Genomic DNA, 20,603 nt, shown 5'->3' on the forward strand with positions numbered 1-20,603 from the left:
TCAGGTGAATGAGATGAAGCCTCTACAGGATGGATTGATTGAGGATTTGGGCCCCCCCAAAGCTGTCGGGAGGGAAGATCCGACGGTCGACATTCCCACTTCTAATACCTTTCCAGAGGGGGTTGCAGAAGATGTGGATGATGGGGACAACACTGAATGCTCGGTAGATGATGATATGGAGGACCCGTTGGTGAGGGCTACGTCTCCACCCCGGCAATCGATGGATACGACTATTGTTACCAGTCCTGATCTGCCTTTGGTTCTGACGCCAGGAACGGCCACGATGGAGGTTCCCCCCACTCGAGGCCGTGGGCGTCCGAAGGGGGTTACCAAGAAGGGGAAGATTTCTGAGTCTTCTATCAAGCATCGGCTTCGGCGTATAATCAGGAATGGTATGTCTTCGGATTTCCAGAAAGCAACTAGCAGTGTTGATGGTGCGGTGATGCAGAGCGCCGTTTTGGACACCCCTCCGATGGCTTTCTTGAATAAAGTACAACAAGCTCAGTCTGGAGGCGCGTCTATACAGAATTTTGTGGTTCACTCTCATTCTAATGCAGCTGGAGCTATGTCAGCCGTGGCTGGAGGTGTAATGATTCATTCTCCTTCCCCTAAGGAAAAATGGGGAGATATGTTGGACGATGGAGTTTCTTTGGATGAGGACGATACTTTAGATTTTTGATCTCCTTGTGGGTGTTTTTGTCTGATTTTGTTTTGTTTTTTCACGGATTCTTGGTGATCCGGCCCCTTGTTTGCGCCTGTGCTCCCATGGGTTTTTAGGTCCCGTTCTCTTTCTTTCTTTCATTTTAATAAAATTTCTATTTCAGCAGTTATGAAAACAAACTTATATATTAAAATATTTAAAAATAAATAAGCATATATAATAATTAAGAGGGGGAAACATACGAAAAAGTGTATGTATATGTAGGTATTAAAAAGGACATATAAGAATGGGGTACGTTGGCAGTTGACATAAGGGGCGGCAGAGGATGACAAATTAATTTTGTTTGGTCGGTTTTTGATTCAGATTGTTCATCTTTGAGGCGGTGAACGGGTTGGATCTTGGATCCGGAGAGTTTGAATCCCAAATGGGGTATTCGTATTTGACTTTAATGATTTTTCATATTCCAAAATTTGATTCTGCGTATATATATGTTCATATTACTTCGTATAACTTATAATTTAATTTGATCTCATAGATAATTTGTCATGAATTGTCATATTCATGGACATATTCTTGAACATATTCGCGAGCTTATTTGTGAGCGAATAAGCTCGTTAAGGTTCAAGTCAAAAATATTCATGAATTTACGAGTCGAACATATGAAAATTCGAGTTTAACTTATTTAAAAGACGAATGAATTTTGAACGAGCTTCTTTTTAATCGAGCCTTCTACACGGCTCGCGGCCGCCAACAACACTCACAGTGTGAATGCTTTTAGGAGCCGATTAAATAGAGATGAGGCTAGATATGAATCATAATTATTGTATCCCTCATCTCAAAAATAAGTAAAATAAAATATATAAGATGGGCCAGTTTTGTAATTAACCCGAGCTCTGGAAAATAGACATTTTTCTAACTGATAGCTGATGATGAACAATTAGAATTGCAAGTGGCTTAGTCTTCATTCAAATCAACATCCGATGTGTATTTATGTTGAATTTGTACATATAATAATACGTCAAAGCGATAAACACATTAAGGCATGCGCCACCATGTCTACATTTATAACTTTCAATTTATATGGCCAAAAATGTTGTGCGGACTTCTGCAAAGCTTTAGTGTTTAATACATATTCGTCCATAAAAAGGTGATACGAATTTTAAAAAATTAATTAATTATGTGTGAATAAAATAAATGTCTTACTTTCAATACAAAAAAATGCTGAAATAGCAGCCAAAATTAGTGAGGGCTGCCTTGCAGCCGGCTATCGCCGGCGGCTCACCGACGGCATCACGGCCGACCCTCTTATTTCAAAATTTGACCAAATTAACGGCGGTAAAATCTCCGCCGGTGATCTCCGGCGGTTATACCGACGGTAACTTTACCGGCCCCTGAAAATAATTAGTAATTTATTCTTTCATTTTATTTTATATGGATACCGACGGCAAAAAGCCGCCCCAAGTCTCCGGCGGTAAGACGCCGCCGCTATATGTAAGCAGGTCGGGCTTTAACAGCGGTATTGGGCCGCCGCTGATTTTTAAGCCCAAATTTGGGAACCCTACCCAGTTTTTCATACACCGCGCCTCCCCCTGTCCCCCTGCACCCCCCCCCCCCAGCCGCTGCCGCCATCAAGCCGCCTCCGGCCATCCACGTGCAGGTACTCTTAATTTTTCTCTCCTTCTCTCTCTTTCTCCTACTAATTTAACATCTCATTTTCGCTTTTTGTCGTCTCAGTTCGACTACGTCGCTGCCGCTGCCGCCACCGCTCCGTCGTCGACCACTACCGTACGCTCGTTTTCGCTATTTTATTTATTTGTTAATTATTTTATTTGATTAAAATTAATTTAAATTAGATTAATTTTAATTAATTTATAATATGTGAAGTTTGATTAATTTTAATGTGTTAGATTAATTTTAATTTCATTTTTATTATTATTTTGTTAGAATATAATTAATGTTAATTAGATTAATTTTAATTAATTTCAAGTTTAATTAATTATGAAGCATGCTTAATTTTAATTAATTATATTAATTTGTTAGTTTATATGAAGTATGAATTAAGTAAGAATTTGCTAGATTAATTTATTTATGTTTTGTTAAATTAAGTATGATTAAGTGAATTGTAAGTATGCTAGTATGTACGATGAAATGATATATTATTATATATTGGGGGATAGATTTAATCATTTTCTTAAGGATCTTCTCTCTTTGGGATATAAATTGATTATTTCTTAAGGATCTTCTCCCAACAAATGATTGTGTTTAATTTAATTACCCTATTTTTTTATTGCTTTATATGTATTGTATTATTGCTTCGATATTGGGGGCCGAGTAGACCTAGTATAGGCTTAGTAAATTAGGACCACTATGGTCACTATAGCTGCTGGTAGAGTCGAGCACTTGGTAGTTAGGAGAGTGGGGTTATGCTGTCGAAATTTTGTTAGATTTCAAGTAATTTATTATATTTTATTCATTTTTTTTTCAATTAGAATTTGCAAGAATGAGTGATAATCGTATGTGGATGTACGCGAGATACAATGATCGTGCTGCATTTGAAACGGGACTTGAGAGTTTCCTTGAGTTTGCGATAAATCAAACGGCGTATACAGATGGAATCGGTAACATTAGGTGCCCGTGTAGGAAGTGTAAGAATATAGCCTTTTTATTTGTACCTACAGTCAGAGAACATGTTACTAGGCGTGGATTTATCCACAATTACACAACCCGATGTTATCAAAGGGAAGCACCAGTGTATATGCCGACAGAACATCTAGAATGGATGAGGAAGCTGGGTCATACAGTAACTACCAAAGGATGGTGCATGATCATGCTAGACCTAGTAATTATCAAGATCCTCCAAATCTCGAAGAGCCGCTCAATCCTGACGCTCAACAGATTTATGACATGTTGAACGCAACCGATAGTCCTCTATACCCTTCCTGTGACACTTACTCACAGTTATCATGATTCATGGATGACACAATTCATGAGCATAAATGTTGAAAATCATATGATTGAGAGATGTTTTAATCAGATGTCTGAGATAGTTCAAAAGGCTTCTACAGTACGAAGAGGAATTTGAGCGGTTTGGGTTTGCCAGTAGAGAAGATTGATTGATGTGTTAATAATTGTATGTTGTATTGGGGGGACGATAGTGAACTACAGAATTGTATGTTTTGTGGTGAATCACGATATAAGGAGAACTTGCGTGCATCTGGAAGCCGCCGAAAGAAACGTGTGGCCACCAAACAGATGCACTACTTTCTTTTGATGCCCCGACTGCAGAGATTGTTTGCATCTCCAACAACAGCCGAAAATATGCGCTGGCATGCGATTTCAACAGACGATGGGATCATGCACCACCCGACAGACTCTCCAACATGGAAACACTTGAATTCAGTCTATGCTAGATTCGCTGATGAGATCAGGAATGTGAGATTGGGTCTACAGGTGGTTTTGCCCCATTTGCACAATCAGGGCGTCAATATTCTTCTTGGCCGGTTATTGTCACACCGTATAACTTGCCTTTGTGGTTGTGCATGAAAGAACAATTCATGTTTCTCACAGTCCTCGTGCCTGGACCATCTAACCCAAAGATGAAGTTGGACGTTTTCTTACAACCACTGATACAAGAGTTGTAATTTTTGTGGGAGGTTGGTGTGAACACTTACGACATATCGTTGAAGCAAAATTTTCAGATACGGGCAGCTCTTCTATAGACTATCAGTGATTTTCCAGCGCACGTTATGTTGTCTGGGTGGGGTATAGCTGGGAGATTGGCCTGTCCACACTGTATGGAGAATACAGAAGCATTCACCCTACCGAAGAGTGGAAAACAATCGTGGTTTGACAATCATTGGAAGTTCTTACCTCGTAACCATGTGTTTAGGATAAATAAGACTTTATTCTTGAATAATAAAACCTGTAATGTGAATCCACCAGAACAGAGATCGGGCCGTCGAAAATGACGCCGCTAATTGCTTCACCGGCGGCCGCCTCTTTTTTAGCGGCGAGAATTACCGCCGGCAATTGATTATTTTTTTGTAGTGTTTATTGTGAGTAGTTTATGTGAGGTATAATTATTAAAAAAAGAAATAAGTACTGATGTGTTCGTTAATCGTGTTGTAGGGTTAAGAGTAGGATGTTTCACTTGTTAGTAATGATCGTCGGTAGATTTAAGCAAAGATGTAAAAGAAGAGAGCAAAGATGTTGTATTTCATACATTGTGTAACCTTACAATGAAAGGTGAGGTTCCTATTTATAGAGATGTACAAGAGGGGCAAAGAGGTTATTCAACGTTTTCGTACAATCACTAGGCTAGTTAAAGAGAGAGCTTTACATAGGTAGCCATCGGATGTGCCAGTGGTCTGTCAGATTTTATTTGTTGTGCAGCGCTGCCAATCCTAGCAGCGCAGGAGTGCATCAGCGCTACTCGCCCTCTTAGCAGAAACACCGTTCAAAGTTCGGATATGTCTCCACTGGGTGGCAACTCTTAGCATTAATTGGGATGATTCTACTATGCTCGGCTCCTTGACCTTTGCTATGTTCCGGATATATGCATACTTCTACTTCTCATCAAGTATTTATTTAATGGACGGAGCAAAAATAAATAAATATGAATACTCATTTGGTGGACGAAAGGAATATCAATTAATGTTAATTATTACTCCATCCGTCTCATTTAGGGATGTCAATCTAGCCCGAAACCCGTGAGTTGACCCGATTTACCCGCCACCCGAGAGGGTTAGGGTTGAATATTTTCAACCCGATAAAAGTTACAACCTGATTAGCCCGTAACCAAATAGCACGGCACCCGATAGGGTCGGCCCGACTAACCCGATGAGCTAGCCCGAAACCCGAATACTTAATATTAAATATTTAGATATAAAAATAAAAAATGACAAAATATTATAAAGTTTCATCATTTCACTTTTCTGTATTTTTGAGATGCTTTGCTTCTATGAATTCAAACTATTGTTGGATATTTTATTATTTTTTCGTTAACAAAGTTGAATATTTTATTGTTACCAACTCATTTTATATGTTATGCAATCTTGATGTTTTTTTCAATATCTTATATTTTTGCATTTCATGCTTGCTATATAATTTATATCTTTGATTTATATGTATATGTTATACATTATACATTAGATCAATAAAAATAACAAAATACAAATGATTATTTTATTTTACGTATTTAAGCCGACTAGCCCGATGGGCTAGCCCGAAACCCGAACGTTTAGGGTTAGGGTTGAAAATTTATAACCCGACAAAATTTCTAGTCCGATTAGCTCGCACCCGATTAACCCGAAACCCGATGGGCTGGCCCGATTGACATCTCTAGTCTCATTAGTAGTGTCTCATTACTTTTGGGCACGAAAATTAAGGAGTATGTAAAAAGTAGATAAAGTGGGTTGGTGAAAATTATTTAAATATTAAGTATAGAGAGATAATATATTGCCAAAAAGGGAATGAGACATTATTATTGGGACGGCCCAAAAAGAAAAGTGGGACACTACTATTAGGACGGAGGGAGTATTATTTTAAATTACAAAAGGTATCTATATATTATATAATCAGGCGGGAACACTACACCCCACGCAGACAGGATTGAACCCAAGATTTTTCGCAATGGAGAGTCTTTGGTGCCTCATCTTTGGTGCCTTATTGACAATGTTAATTATTATGTTAAGTAGATGGTTAATTGTAATTTGTTAATTCACAACTAAGGTTTAGTAATGTCAACTATAATTTATTAATGAGTAATTAGTGTATAAATACATGAACTTTACTCACTTTTTAGTATTTAACATGAACTTTAAATCCTAATTATAAATACATTAATTTTACTCATTTTTGATATTTAACATAAACTTTAAAACGTAGTTATAAATACATGAACTTTAAACTTATTCAATTTCGACACGTTTTTCATTTTTCTCAAATTAAAGCTGACTTGAAATGCTTGAATCTTAATGTGGACAATTCGGCGATGAGATACGGCGTCATCATTTTTTGTTAGAGAAAAATAACCTAAAACTAAAATATGAAAGTGAAAGATAAAAATTTGACTACAAATTTCACAAATTCAGAAAGCAAATTTCGTCTTTACGATTTGGGGATTTCAGAAAGCCAAATTCAGAAATTCGAAATATAAAAAATGGATCAAAAATTGAACGGTAAAGATTAATTTTTATAGCGAGAAATTGTCCACATCAAAATTCAGGCATTCCAGCTTTAATTTGGGGAAAAAATGAAAAACGAGTTAAAAATTTAATAATTTTAAAGTTTATGTATTTATAACTATATTTTAAAGTTCATGTTAAATACCAAAAGAAAGTAAAGTTCATGTATTTATAACTAGGATTTAAAGTTCATGTTAAATACCAAGAAGTGAGTAAAGTTCATGTATTTATACACCAATTACCTTTTTATTACTATAATTAATATTTATTAATTTATCATTAAAATTTATTAAATTATACTTAATTTAATTACAATGTATGAGCGTGCATCCAAAATGCACAAGAGCATGCATTTTTTTTGGAGCTTCAGCTTCGCAAGAGTATGCATCTTTATATTATTGGGTTCATCCCTTTTTCCTATTTTCTTTTTCCTTACCTAAATCAATCTTTGGTGAGTTACGCAGGAAAAAGAAAGTGTTTACATATTTAATCCATCTCATAATATTTCCATGGAGCATAGTATTTATTAGACCTTGGATTAGTATGGTCCAATAAAGTTAAAATTTTGTAACAGCAAAACAACAAACTGACACATAACTGAGCTAGTCAAAATTTATTTTTAATTATATATAATATCTTTTAGAATTTATAAACATAAAAAATGAAATAAATTAATAACCCATACACAAGTGCAGGCAATTAAAATTTAAAAAATTGCGTGCCTACAAGAAGGACTTAAATAAATTAATAAAATAAAAAATTGATAACCCACTCATTTGCATATTTTACGAGACACATGAAAACCAACAAAAGCATTGAAATTAAAGATAAGCTAAAAGAAATAAAAATAAGTTACAAAAAGAAAGACAAAACAAAAGCAAAAAAAAAAAAGAAATAGATCTACCGTGATGAACAGTACCCGCTACATTTAGCGGGGTACTGTTCACATACTCTAAAATGTGGCGTGGGTTAAAGTATTGTTGGAGCCATGTTCACACTCTATTCTAGAGTTTTGCGCTATTTTAGCGTATTGCTGCAGATGCTCTAAAGTCGAACAATATATGATGAATGATAGACTCAAGTTAATTCACGCGCCAATAAGTAAATGTTGGTACGCAATCTTCTCTTTCTTGTTGGCTATCACATAACGGAATAGACAATAAATGATGCGTGAATCAAAAGTATCACTTGGGGATGAGACCTCTTTTAACAAAAATATTTTGGTACATAATATGTTGAGTTTGAGTCAAAATAAGTTATTGCGGTTAAATTGATTCATTGTGCAGTTATATATAAATGAATGATTGTAGTTAAAAATAAAAAATAAAATTATATCTCAAAATAAAAGTGATACTCCCTCCGTCCACTACAAGAATTCAGCTCATAGACAACATTATATAGACAACATGCTTCTAAACCTGTTGTCTATGATAATTATAGACAACGGTTTTGGAAAAACCGTTGTCTATTTAGGGCGGTCATAGACAACGGGTCGGAAACCCGTATTGTCTATGATAACTATAGACAATGGTTTTGGAAAAACGTTGTCTATTTAGGGCGGTCATAGACAACGGGTCTGAAACTCGTTGTCTATTATAAAAATAGACAACGAGTCTGAAACTCGTTGTCTATTATAACTATAGACAACGGTTTTGAAAAACCGTTGTCTATTTAGGGCGGTCATAGACAACGGTTTTGGAAAAATCGTTGTCTATAAAAGATGAGTTTTTTCCTACATTTTTCTCTCTCTTCTTTCACTAATTTTTTTTTTACTATTTTTTTCTTTAATTTTTTTTAAGAACATCATCAAATTTAATTCATAAAAAAAATACTTAATACTACATCTTAAATTTAAGTTAATGAAAAAATATTTAATATGGTATAAAAATCATAAAAAATAAATAAATTATGAAAAAACAAAATTAAAAATATTTTATTTTTTTTTTCTCTTCATTAACATTTTATACCCAACACAAACCCAACTCCAACCCTATTCCCCTTATCTCTCCTGCGCCGCGCCCCCTCCCATCTCACTATCTCTCTCTCAGATTTCATCCCTCTCTCAGCCCTAGGTCCCGCCGCCATCTTCTCCCTCCTCTCCCTTTTCTTTCTATCACTTTCTCTCTTCTCACACCCAACGCACACACCCAGATCCGCACTCAAATCAGCGGTGTGGGTGCCGCCGCTCGTCCTTCCCGGCAAAGCAACGGCGTGGGTGTCGCCGCTCGTCCTTCCCGGCAAAGCAACGGCGTGGGTGTCGCCGCTCTCCTTTCTCTCTCTCGGCGGCATCACCGCCTCATCTCCTTTACCCCTCTGACTTAGATCTGCGACGGTGAGAGCCTCCGCCGTCTGAGCCCTAGCCCCAATCACGGCTCCCACAGAATCCGCCGCCGCCAGCCACGCCGCCTCCCCCTCCTGACTCCTACCGACGACACTAGCGCCGCCGTCCTCACTCTCCTCTCCCCCAGATCTGACAAAATCTCTCTCTCTCTTTCCAACAAACTTCGGCGGACGACAGCAGCCCTCCTCCGGCCGCCGCCACCGTTCGTTCTCCCCTTCAAATCTTCAACCGACAGCAGTAGAGTCGCGGCCGCCGCCGTCCGTCTGCTTTGGTAAAAACCCTATATTTCTTTAGTTTCTAATTCCTTTCATTTCGTTCCCCTTTTTGTTTAAAAACTGAAATTCTCTTCTCATTTCCCTCTTTGGCAGACGGTGGTGGAGGAATTTTTGGTGGTTTGGAGGCGGAGTGAGGAAGGTTTGGAGTTGGTGGATGGGAGAGGGGCGCCGGAGGAAAGGGCGGAGGAAGGCGGAGGCAGCGCGCAGCGGAGGGTGAGAGCGTGGGTAGTGTTCATAGCTTGTCCATTTGATGTTTAGAAAGAAACGACGCACCCTTTTGATTCAAATTTTGGATGAAATTTGTGACGTTGATTCAAATTTTGGATGAAATTTGTGATGTTGGATGAAATTTGTGATGTTGGATGAAATTTGTGATGTTGTAATATTTGATTAATAATGTTTGAATGAATGTATGGATTTTTAGTATTAATATATGTATTTTTAGTTTTCTATTATGAGTTTTTAGTATTGGTAAATATATATTTAAAAAATCAGAAAATATAAATAAATTACAAAAAAAGTTATTTTAAAAACCATTGTCTATATTAGAATAGACAACGGTTTTTTGACCGTTGTCTATCAGAGAATAGACAACGGTTTCCGACCGTTGTCTATTAGAGAATAGACAACGGTCTATGACCGCCCTCCAATAGACAATACTCTCATTTACAACAGTTGATTTTCTAATAGACAATGGGTTTTGTCCGTTGTCTATTGGCGTTTTTCTTGTAGTGGTCTCACAAAAATATGAATGTTTTTCCATTTTGGGGTGTCTCACAAAAACATGAACCTTTCCATTTTAGTATATCATGTCCCACCACTACTTTTCCTTAATTAATTCATTACTCTCACAACACCTTTTAAAGTGGGACCCATTTTTCACTTACTTTAACTCTCAACTAACATTTCTTAAAACCCGTGTATTTCTCTTTGTTCATATTTTTGTGAGACGGAGGGAGTACTATTTTATGAAATAGACGAAAATAAAAAATATAGTACTTTTTTATGGGATGGATAGAGTATTTAACTACAATTTTTTTTATTTTCATTATATACCTCTCAAGTTAATCTCTTTTCCATTTTCTCTCTAACTAAAAATTTATCTCTCTAACTTATAAGTTAAATTATCCAAACACTTAAATAAATTATTAAAAAACCACATCTTGTAAGCTTCAAGACCTTATAATCTCTTTAAAATAAGCTTGGTCAAAAACGATCTGAGTCTCATAACCCAAATGCATGAGAAGCATGTCAGCTTAAAAAGGTAAAGACGTTCAAGAAGATCAACCCAAACGTGGAAGGCTAAATATTGTCATCGGAACTTTTTGCACTGATCAATGATAAAAGGGTTAAAGTACAAATCCACCCCTGAAGTGGACACCCCTAGAGCGTTCCGCTCCCCATACTCGACCTCGGCCCAAATAACTCCCCAAAGCCCATCAAAATACTACACTTAAGCCCACCCGTTAAACGGCTCGTTCACGCCGTTTCTTAAATTATTATTATTATTTTGTAATTTTCGCGTGGGGCCCACCTGCAATGTTTACGTGGATTAGTGTAACAACAACACGAATACGAAGAGTTTTTCTTCTATTTTTCAAACCTACAATCTTCAGACGACATCGAAAGAGAAGAAGCTTGTTCCGTCGATTTCTTCAAATCAGTGGAGTGCTCCGGCGACGAAGCTAATCAACTTCCGAAAATAGGTAAGTATTTCATAAACTTGAGTCTTGTGAAAAGTTTTTTCAGAGCATGCAAACTTGAATATCATATATGGAATGTTTATTTTATGTTCTTGTCATGTGTTTTGGTTGTGGAGAATGTCTGGAACAAAGGTGAATTTTATTTTCAATTACTATTGGAAGAAATATGATAAATATGGTAAATTGTTATATGATGGTTGGAACTCGATGGAAATAGACGATACATTGGGAAATATGACTTTTGAAAGAATTATAAATGTATTCGAGTCTCGCCTAAACTCTAAACCTAGGGCAGTCTATGCGCTTTGTGAGGATCGTTCTTAAGAAGATGGCCTAGTACTCCTTAGGAATGAAATGCATTGTGCAAAAGTGATAGATTACCTTGAACTTATTGGACAAAAAGAAATTGAGTTTTTTGCTGACCATGAAACTGATCCTATGCCTAGTATTACACCACTTGAATTGTTTACAGATGAAGAAATTGAGCGCATGAATGGGGCAGGGGGAGATGGTGTTAATGTTGAGAAAGAGGAAGCTAATGATGGGGTAGGAGCAGAGGGTTTTCAGGTTGAGAATGAGGGATTAGAATCAGGGGAAGAGTGTGTTGCTACTGAAATAGGTTTAGAATCAGGGAATGGGGATGATGCTACTGAAATTGGTTTAGAATCAGGGGCAGGTGAAGAGGGTATTGCTACTAAAATTGGTTTAGAATTAGGGGTAGGGGAATAGGGTGTTGGTACTGAAATTGGGGAAGGGGAAGAGGGTGTTGAGGATGATGAGAGATTAGAACAGAATGTTCAGGCAGAGGGCAGTGAGGGAGAAGATGATGACTCTAGTGTAGTGATGATTCTGGTGATAGTGATGGTGAAGAAATGAAAATAGGGCAGTTTATGGCTAGTATTGAGGAGGGAGGGGAAGGTAGGTTTGAATTGGGTTAGACCTTTGCAGGGGCAAAGGAGTGTAGGGAAGCAATCAATGCATATGGTGTTAGATTTGGATACAAAATAAAGTTTGTAAAAAATGAACCTACTAGGATTAGAGTAGTATGCATGAATGAGGTAGACTGTCCATTTCTCATGCATGTCTCTAAGGATGGTGATGTCCAAGGACTAGTGGTGAATACTCTTGTTCCAGACCATAGTTGTTGTAAGCAGAGGGAAGTGCCTAGTGCAACTCAATCATATTTGGCTAAATACTTCAAGGAAGCAGTCTATAGGAATCCCAAATTCACGTCCAAAGACATGCAAGGTCATGTGAAGGATCATCTGAAACTACATGTCAGTTTGGCTAAATGTAAGAGGGCTAAGAAAGAGATCATAACTAAGTTGGAGGGTATTTACAAAGAAGAGTTTAATAAACTTTGTGGCTATCTTTTTTTTTTTTGAGAGAACACGCACAATTATATTAAGTCACGAGACGCAATATCTGAAAGCCAAGCCGGGAAGCTCGACTTCCAGATCATTACACCAAAGGAAGAAGCGGCGAAGTTCGCCAAACAGTGTGCCGCCCGATTAGCTTCCCTACGGGCATGGCGAAAATCTAAAACAAGGTGATGACGCGCATGAGAGAAAACTTCAAAGAGCTCGTCGCAAAGGGATTCCGAACCAGCCGAGTTTTCGTGAACAACATGCACAGTAAGAAAGGAGTCGGTGAACACCAACAACGGTCCGATCTGGTTCTCCAAACAAAAACCAATCCCGAGCAACATCGCGTGAAGCTCGCCCATCAGAACAGTTTCCGTCCTTCCCACTCGGTGAGCAGCCGCAACAATGATCTTCCCGCGATGATCGCGAACAAGAAAACCAGCCCCTGTAGCCTCCCCGTTCCCTTGGATGGAAACATCTGTATCCAGCCGGAATAAACCAGCAGGAGGTGGAATCCAAGAGCAATCCCCAACGTTGGGCAGGAGCCTGTCTTTCGTCAAAAAGGTCCGGCGAGCCTCATGGAACGAACACAAGAAATCTGCACACCCCACCACCAGCTCCAAATCTTTTTTAAAATCACGATCATGTTTGGCTTTGCACAACCAACTCCAAGTCCACCAAAGCGAGACACAAAACAGATCAAAACCCTCTCTATCCGAAGACTCAATCACCGCGCGGCAAATATCTTCAAGAAGGAGATGTTTCTTGTTTTTAAGCACCAGCCACCACTTAGTTTTCTTCCAAGCCCCTCTAGTAACATCGCAAAAGATGAGACAATGCACCGTTGAACCCCAGTCCTTATGACACCAAGAACAACTGCTCGAGCAAGAAATATGTCTATGGTGAAGGTTCAAATCCGAGGCCAACAAATTTTGAACTGCCCTCCACATGAAAATCCTGACTTTAGGAGGGATTTGAGCTTTCCAAATACAATTCCACCACTTTTTATGATCGACCGACGACGTGGACTCGTTCCCCTTGTAGTAACCAACCTCGAAGAGGTATCCGGATTTCACCGAATATCGACCCTTCTCATCAAATCTCCAGAATCTCTCATCCCCAACAGCAGGATTTTTTCTATCAATGGACGAGATAGCAGCCACCTCGTGGGGTAGAAAAGAAGCCAACAACTTGGACAGATCCCACTCCTTCCCCTCCTTCAAAAAATCTGCAACCAGCACCGGAGAGTCAAACCGAGAATCCCTCACACGCGGTTGTCCAACTTCATTTGGTATCCAAGAATCAGAAAAAGCTCCAACAGAAAGCCCATTCCCAATTTTCCATCTAATTCCTCCTTTTAACAACCCGCTACCCCAGCAAATCGATCTCCAAGCATAAGACGCGTTGCATGAAACTTTAGCTTCCAAGACATCACCATCTTTGTAGTACCGACCTTTAAGAATCCGAGCGATCAATGACTCAGGAAATTTGATAAGTCTCCAGGCCTGTTTGGCAAGGAGGGCTCTATTAAACGCATCGAGACGACGAAACCCCATGTCGCCCTTAGATTTCTGGTTACAAAGTTTCTTCCAAGACATCCAATGCATCGATTTTTTATCCCCAGAGCTCCCCCACCAAAAATTACAACAATCTCTTTCAATATCGTCACACACCGCTTGGGGGATACGGAAGCAGCTCATCGCATAGGTGGGCATTGCTTGGATAATGGATTTCAAAAGAATTTCCTTACCCCCTGCCGAAAAGAACTTACTTTTCCAAGAGGAGAACTTCTTGCTGACCCGATCTCGGAGGTAATCAAACTGGAGTTTTTTTTTTTGCCTCAAAATAAGAGTTGGCAATCCCAAATACATAGAGTGGCCCTGCGTCTCTTTGATGCCCAGGAAGGCCACAACATCATTCATATCCTCTCTCGACGAACAAGGACTGAAAGAAACTGCAGACTTCTCAAAATTCACCAATTGTCCCGAGGCCCTGGAATAGGACACAAAAACATCTCTGATTGCCTTCGCACCTCCTGCATTTGCATCAAAAAACAACAGGCTATCATCGGCAAAGAAAAGGTGGGAAACCACTGGACTAGCCCGAGCCACCCGAACTCCCTGAAAAAGTTTTTTCTGGACAGAATCTTGGATAAGAGCAGAGAGCCCCTGAGCACAAAGGACGAAGAGAAAGGGGGAAAGTGGACACCCCTGGCGAAAGCCCCGAGAAGGAGAGACCGACCCATAAATCCTGCTATTAACGACAAAAGAGAAGTTAACAATAGATATACAATCCAAAATAACTTTCTGCAGATGCGGAGGGAACCCCATCTCCGTCAAGATAGATTCCAAGAAACCCCACTTGATACGATCATAAGCTTTACTCATGTCCAGCTTGGCCGCTGCAAAGCCTTGCTTACCATTCTTTTGATTTTTGAGCCAGTTCATGCATTCGTACCCAACCAAAATGTTATCCGAGATCAGTCGGCCTGGCACAAACGCACTCTGAGAATCGTCAATCACACCTCCCAACACCCTCCGGATCCGATTTGCCAAAGTTTTGGTAACGATTTTATAAATGGTATTACATAGACTAATAGGACGATACTCCCCCACTGTCTTCGGATTCTTCACCTTCGGGATAAGCACAATGAGAGTCTTGTTCCAGTCGCTGACCGAGTTTTCTCCGTTCAAAACCTCCAGAACTTCTCTAGTGACCGCGCTACCAATCTCACCCCAGTACTTTTGGAAGAAAACAGGAGGAAAACCATCGGGATCCGGGGCTTTATGCGTATTCATTTGAAAGACAGCCTTACGCACCTCTTCCTTCGAAAAAGGCTCAGCCAAAGATTTAAACTCCGTTTCCCCGAACTTCTTGGAAATTTTCTTTGTAACTGCCAGAATATCCTCTTGTGATGGATTCTCCGAAGTAAATAAATCCTGAAAAAAGTCCTGAATAATGTGGGCAATATCCCCTTCGTTCGATTGGCTCTGTCCGGAAGCATCAAGAAGAACCTCGATATTATTTCTCCTCTTACGGTCCGAAGCAAACTTATGAAAGTATTTCGTATTTCTATCCCCAAAGTTAAGCCAATTAACTCTAGATCTTTGTTTCTAGTGCAACTCCTCAGCCCCCGACAGTCTCTCAATAATACTATTGAGCTCACAGAACTCAGAGTTAGATCCTCTCTCTCCCAGTTTGTTGAGGAGTTCAATCTGTCGTTTAGTAAATTCCTCCAATTTCTTCGTCGGATTCTGGAAGATAGAAGACCCCCATTTTCTCAAGAATTGTTGGCAATGTAAGAGGCGGTCAGGGAGAGGCAGACCTCTGATTTCATGCCAACTAGAGAGGACATCTGCTGTGAACGTGTCATCCAACATCCATTTCTGCTCAAAAAAGAACCGTTTATAGCCCCCTCCCCTTCTTCCAGCCTTACCTTTTTCAAAACCAAACCGAATCAGCCGGTGATCAGAACCATAGGAGTCAAGAACATCGGCAGACCTACGACCAAAGAGCCTAATACCAGAATCATTGGTGAAGAATCTGTCCTGAAGCTCATAAATCGCATTATCTCCCTGTCTTTGATTGTGCCAGGTAAACTCTGAATTATTGTTAATCGCCCTAAGGCCACATCTATCCAAGGCTTTTCTAAAGCCCTCCATTTGAGACCAAGATCTCCTCAAACCTCCTTTCTTCTCATGTTGACTCAAGACCTCGTTGAAATCTCCCCCCAGTAGCCAAGGGCAATCACTACCAAGCTGTCCAAGACGATTAAGAAGCTCCCAAGAATGATTACGTTTGGCTAAATCAGGATTTCCATATAAGCCAGTGAACCTCCATCTATTCCCATTTACAGTAACGAAGCAATCAACATGCCCCATCGAAAAGCTCTTAATATCCACCACCATCAGATCTTTCCAAAAAAGCATCAAACCTCCACTTTTCCCCACAGGGTTCACAACAAAGTGACCATCGAAATCAAGGATAAATTTCCATTTATTACAGCGACCTGCACACACTTTAGTTTCTAAAATGAACAGTAGGGAGGGCTTAACACCAGCCACCAGCCGGCGCAAATTATGGAATGCTCGTTGCGAGCCCAAGCCTCGAGCATTCCAGACAACACAACTCATTGGGCTCGGCGGAGCTGCTTCGCAGCTACCGCCGTTGTTGCCAAGTTATCATCAGTGTTTTGACGCGGACGTTTTTGAATTGGGGATTTCGCGTCCACATCAAGCCCGGGACTCCCCTCACGCTTCCTAACAAGTTCATCAGAGACCTCGACGATCCTCTCTCCCTCCCCTGCCCCCACGACCCCCTCTCCCTAAGCCACCTTCGGATAGCCCTCTGGCTCTTTTCTTCCACTTAGGATTCTTTTTAATCCCATTGACTTTAAAGTCAGCAGAGATGATTTCCTTCACCGCACCAGATGATTCCAACTCCCCTAAAGCCTGCTGCTCAATCAGTGCTAGGGTCTCATTACCCTTATGAACCCCGTGTTCCGCTGGATCCAGTTCCTCCTGTTCTCCTGGACCCTCTTTGGGTGTATCAGCTGGGGCCTCAACATGAGTACTTGGTCCCTCACAGATTTGCAAACTATTCCCCTGTTTAGGTGAGGTAAAAATTTGGGAGTTGACCTTATTAATGGTACTGGGAGTGGCTTTATTATAGTTAGAACCTCTCCCAGTCGGCCTGCGTCTCGCCTCATTCGCTTTGGGAGCCATAAGCCAGTTGCCATATTTAAGAGCGGCCTTCCCATCTCGTGGTTCTTGACAATACCGCAATAAATACCCTATTCAACCGCAATTAAAGCAAAAGTTGGGGAGTCTCTCGTATAGGAGTAAAATCATTATGCCCTCCATCTCTCCATCAGGGAGAATACGCATGCATCTCTTTAAGGGTTTTGATAAAAGCCAAGAAACCCTCACCCTAGCAAAACGACCAAGACATTGACCCCCAGCATTCAGATCAATCTCCTCCACCCGGCCAATACCCTCACCAATTTTTCTGATAACATCAGGATGCATACAGGCCACTGGTAAGTTATGGCACTGGATCCATCCCGAGAATTCCTCGAAGGAGACCGCAAACGGTTTCTGGAATCCTTCGATATCAGCAAAAAGAAGAAGATCCTGAAAGAAATGCCACGGTCCACCATGGAGTGCGTGGCCCTTGTCGTCTAGAGATGAGAAATTGACCACGAAAACATTAGGTCCCACCACTTCAGCCTCCATACGAGATTTTGGGGAAAGAATATTAGAAAGGTGCGACAACAACAGATCTCTGTTAATGTGCTTTGCAGCAAATATTCTCCCCACTAAACGGTGTTTCGAAGTAAAACGGAGTTCATCGGTCAATTTAGGAGATAAGTTAATCGTTGACTCCTCATCCTCCGATAGATTCAACTGATCCACAAGTTTTTGGATCTCTTCTGGGTCCATAGAAAGAACAGTCACGAAAAACCAGGCAAAAAAGCTAGCATTGCAGAAAGGAAAAGAACTCGCCGTCAAGCGAAAAGCTGTACTCTCAAACCCCAGAGAAAGCCCAAGAGGAATCCGAAGGAGAGGAGCAAATAATTAGCACCTGTTTTTTAACTATGTGGCTATATTGAAAAGGTTAAAGAGTGCATGCCTGAAAGTAGATTAGGGTTGTATGTAAACGTTGATACTGGAAAGCAGGTCCTCAATGTAAGTTTCAACATTCATGATACTATAACATTCAATTTGTTTAATGTAAGTTTCAATCATCTACAAATATGATCTGGTTTTGGTTTCATTACACAGCCCCGGAGATCTTCATCAATTGTGATAGAGTGATCCAAACACAAAATTCCCAATACCAAACGAGGCAAACATAAGAAAGGAAAAGAGGAAGAGAGGCCCAAACAGTGCAACTAGAAGGCCTTCAAAAGTGAAGAAAGATGAAGCAAAACCATTTAAGGCACCAAAAGGGAAAGCTACAGAACCTGAGAAGCAACAACACATCCTCCGAAGATCACCTAGAGGAAAGAATGTCATTTCAACTGTTGAATCTACAACAACTAGTTGAAATGGTATTTAGCATTGTGTTTTTGCTAGGAGTTATGGAATTTCTCTATTTTTTGGAATCTGCAACTGTTTTTATTTTGCTACAACAACTATATCATGACATACTGTGGAATTAAACTGGTTTTTGGATGTATGAAGCACAGACATGTTGTTCACAAGTGGATGAATGATATGCATAGTTATTGGTTTTTTTGGAAATTTTTCATTTTTTGAAGTTCTCTTTTACTTGCACAAGTATAACTCTCCTACTATTTCATAACAGTATAAAATCTGTTCCAAAACATTGAAAGTATGTCAATCAAACTCATTTCTTTCATTAATTGATTCAAGAACAAAATACAAAAGGAATGAAAGACTATCAAGCCAACAACACAAATTTTTTCATGCTTGAAGAACATAGTCTATCATCAACCAAGATAATATCAAAACCATCACAACAATTCTATTTTTCCTTCTAACTCTCCCGATTTCTTCCTTGAAGCCTTCGATTACATTCTAGAGATTACCAATTTTATTTTCCACATCCATGAGGGGGGCCGAATTTTGATGGATCTTTAGGAGCTTCGCATTTTCAATCTTCAACTCGTTTATAACTTCTCTAGCTCTCTCACACATTGGCTCGTCATACCATCGGAAAAAACCATAGCTTTTCGTCTACAAAGGAAATAACAAATTGTGAAATTTATAAACTTTCATCGCAGCCACGAGAAAATAAAACAAGTAGTGATTCTTGGAGCTTTAAGCCTCTTGCCTTCAAACTCGCAATGACAACACACATAATTACTCCCATGCTCAGACTCCAAATACCGTCGACCGCGAGACGAGGTAGACCCAAATCCTGAGTTCAAACTCATGTTCTTACATCGAATTGTGATATCCACAAGAAACCCTAAGATAATTTGACCAAATTTCTTCTACTTTTGCCAATTCGTCGCCCCTGCATTCGCAAGTTAGGGTTCATACTATTTGAACCCTAATTTCTAATTAAAGAACCGTTGGAAGCCGTTGCAGGTGGGCTCCACGCAAAAATTAAAAAAAATAATAATTTAAGAAACGGCTTGAACGGGCTGTTTAACGGGTGAGCTTAAGTGTAGTATTTTTATGGGCTTTGGGGAGTTATTTGGGCCGAGGTCGAGTATGGGGAATGGAACGCTCTAGATGTGTCTACTTCAGGGGTGAATTTATACTTTAACCCATGATAAAATAATCATTCTTAATGCTGGAGATTAGAAGTCTCAAAACTGGTGATTAAGGTTGTTCTACTTTAATTATACCCTAACAGTTTTTCACCACTCAAATGCTTCTTTGTTGGACTTTCACATGTTAAAAACATCGTTCATCAAACACCATTTGATCCACATAGTCTCATACTAAACTGATCAAACTGCTGCTCAAGAGGTATTTGAGTCTATTTTGTATTTATAATTTATGCTTTAAAAGGCATGGATCCTAGACTCAAAGTATACCACGTAAAATTTGATTAAAAATAATATACTCCCTTCGTCCCATTAGTAGTGTTCCATTTCTTTTTGGCACAGAGATTAAGGAGTGTGTTGAAAATAGATAAAGTGGGTTGGTGAAAATTATTTAAATACTCCCTCCGTCCATGAAAGAACTTCCTAGGAGGGAGTGGCACGGGTTTTAATAAAATGTTGTATAGTGTATTGAGAGTGGAGAAAAAGTTGTAAAGTGTATTGGGAATTGTGAAAAAGTATTAATAATTTATTGTGTTGTTTTAATTAATGTTATTTGAGTGGTGGAAATTGTCTTAAAAGGGGAGTATTTTTTAAGTGGTGGGGTATTGTCCCAAAATAGGAAAAAGTAGGAAGTTCTTTCGTGGACGTCCCGAAATAGAAAAATAGGAAGTTCTTTCGTGGACGGAGGGAGTATTAAGTATAGAGAGAGAGAATATTGCCATAAATGGAATGGGACAACCCAAAAAGAAAAGTGGGACACTATTAATGGGACTGAGGGAGTACATAATAGTTAACATTGAATTGTTAATTATGACAAAATAGTGAGTTGGG

General features: G+C 39.4%; 1 protein-coding gene across 1 annotated transcript; it reads right to left on the bottom strand.

Moving 5' to 3' along the window:
• Positions 1-12,564: 12,564 nt before the first annotated feature.
• On the bottom strand, positions 12,565-17,970 carry LOC130990659 (uncharacterized). The gene is made up of 4 exons (XM_057914885.1): positions 17,412-17,970; positions 16,863-17,321; positions 15,668-16,538; positions 12,565-15,601 (listed from the first exon to the last, which is right to left on the bottom strand). The coding sequence occupies exons 1-4, from the start codon at positions 17,968-17,970 to the stop codon at positions 12,565-12,567; spliced, it is 4,926 nt and encodes a 1,641-aa protein (XP_057770868.1).
• Positions 17,971-20,603: the final 2,633 nt, after the last annotated feature.

Source organism: Salvia miltiorrhiza, chromosome 6 (genome assembly GCF_028751815.1).
Source record: "Salvia miltiorrhiza cultivar Shanhuang (shh) chromosome 6, IMPLAD_Smil_shh, whole genome shotgun sequence".
Taxonomy (NCBI): domain Eukaryota; kingdom Viridiplantae; phylum Streptophyta; class Magnoliopsida; order Lamiales; family Lamiaceae; genus Salvia; species Salvia miltiorrhiza.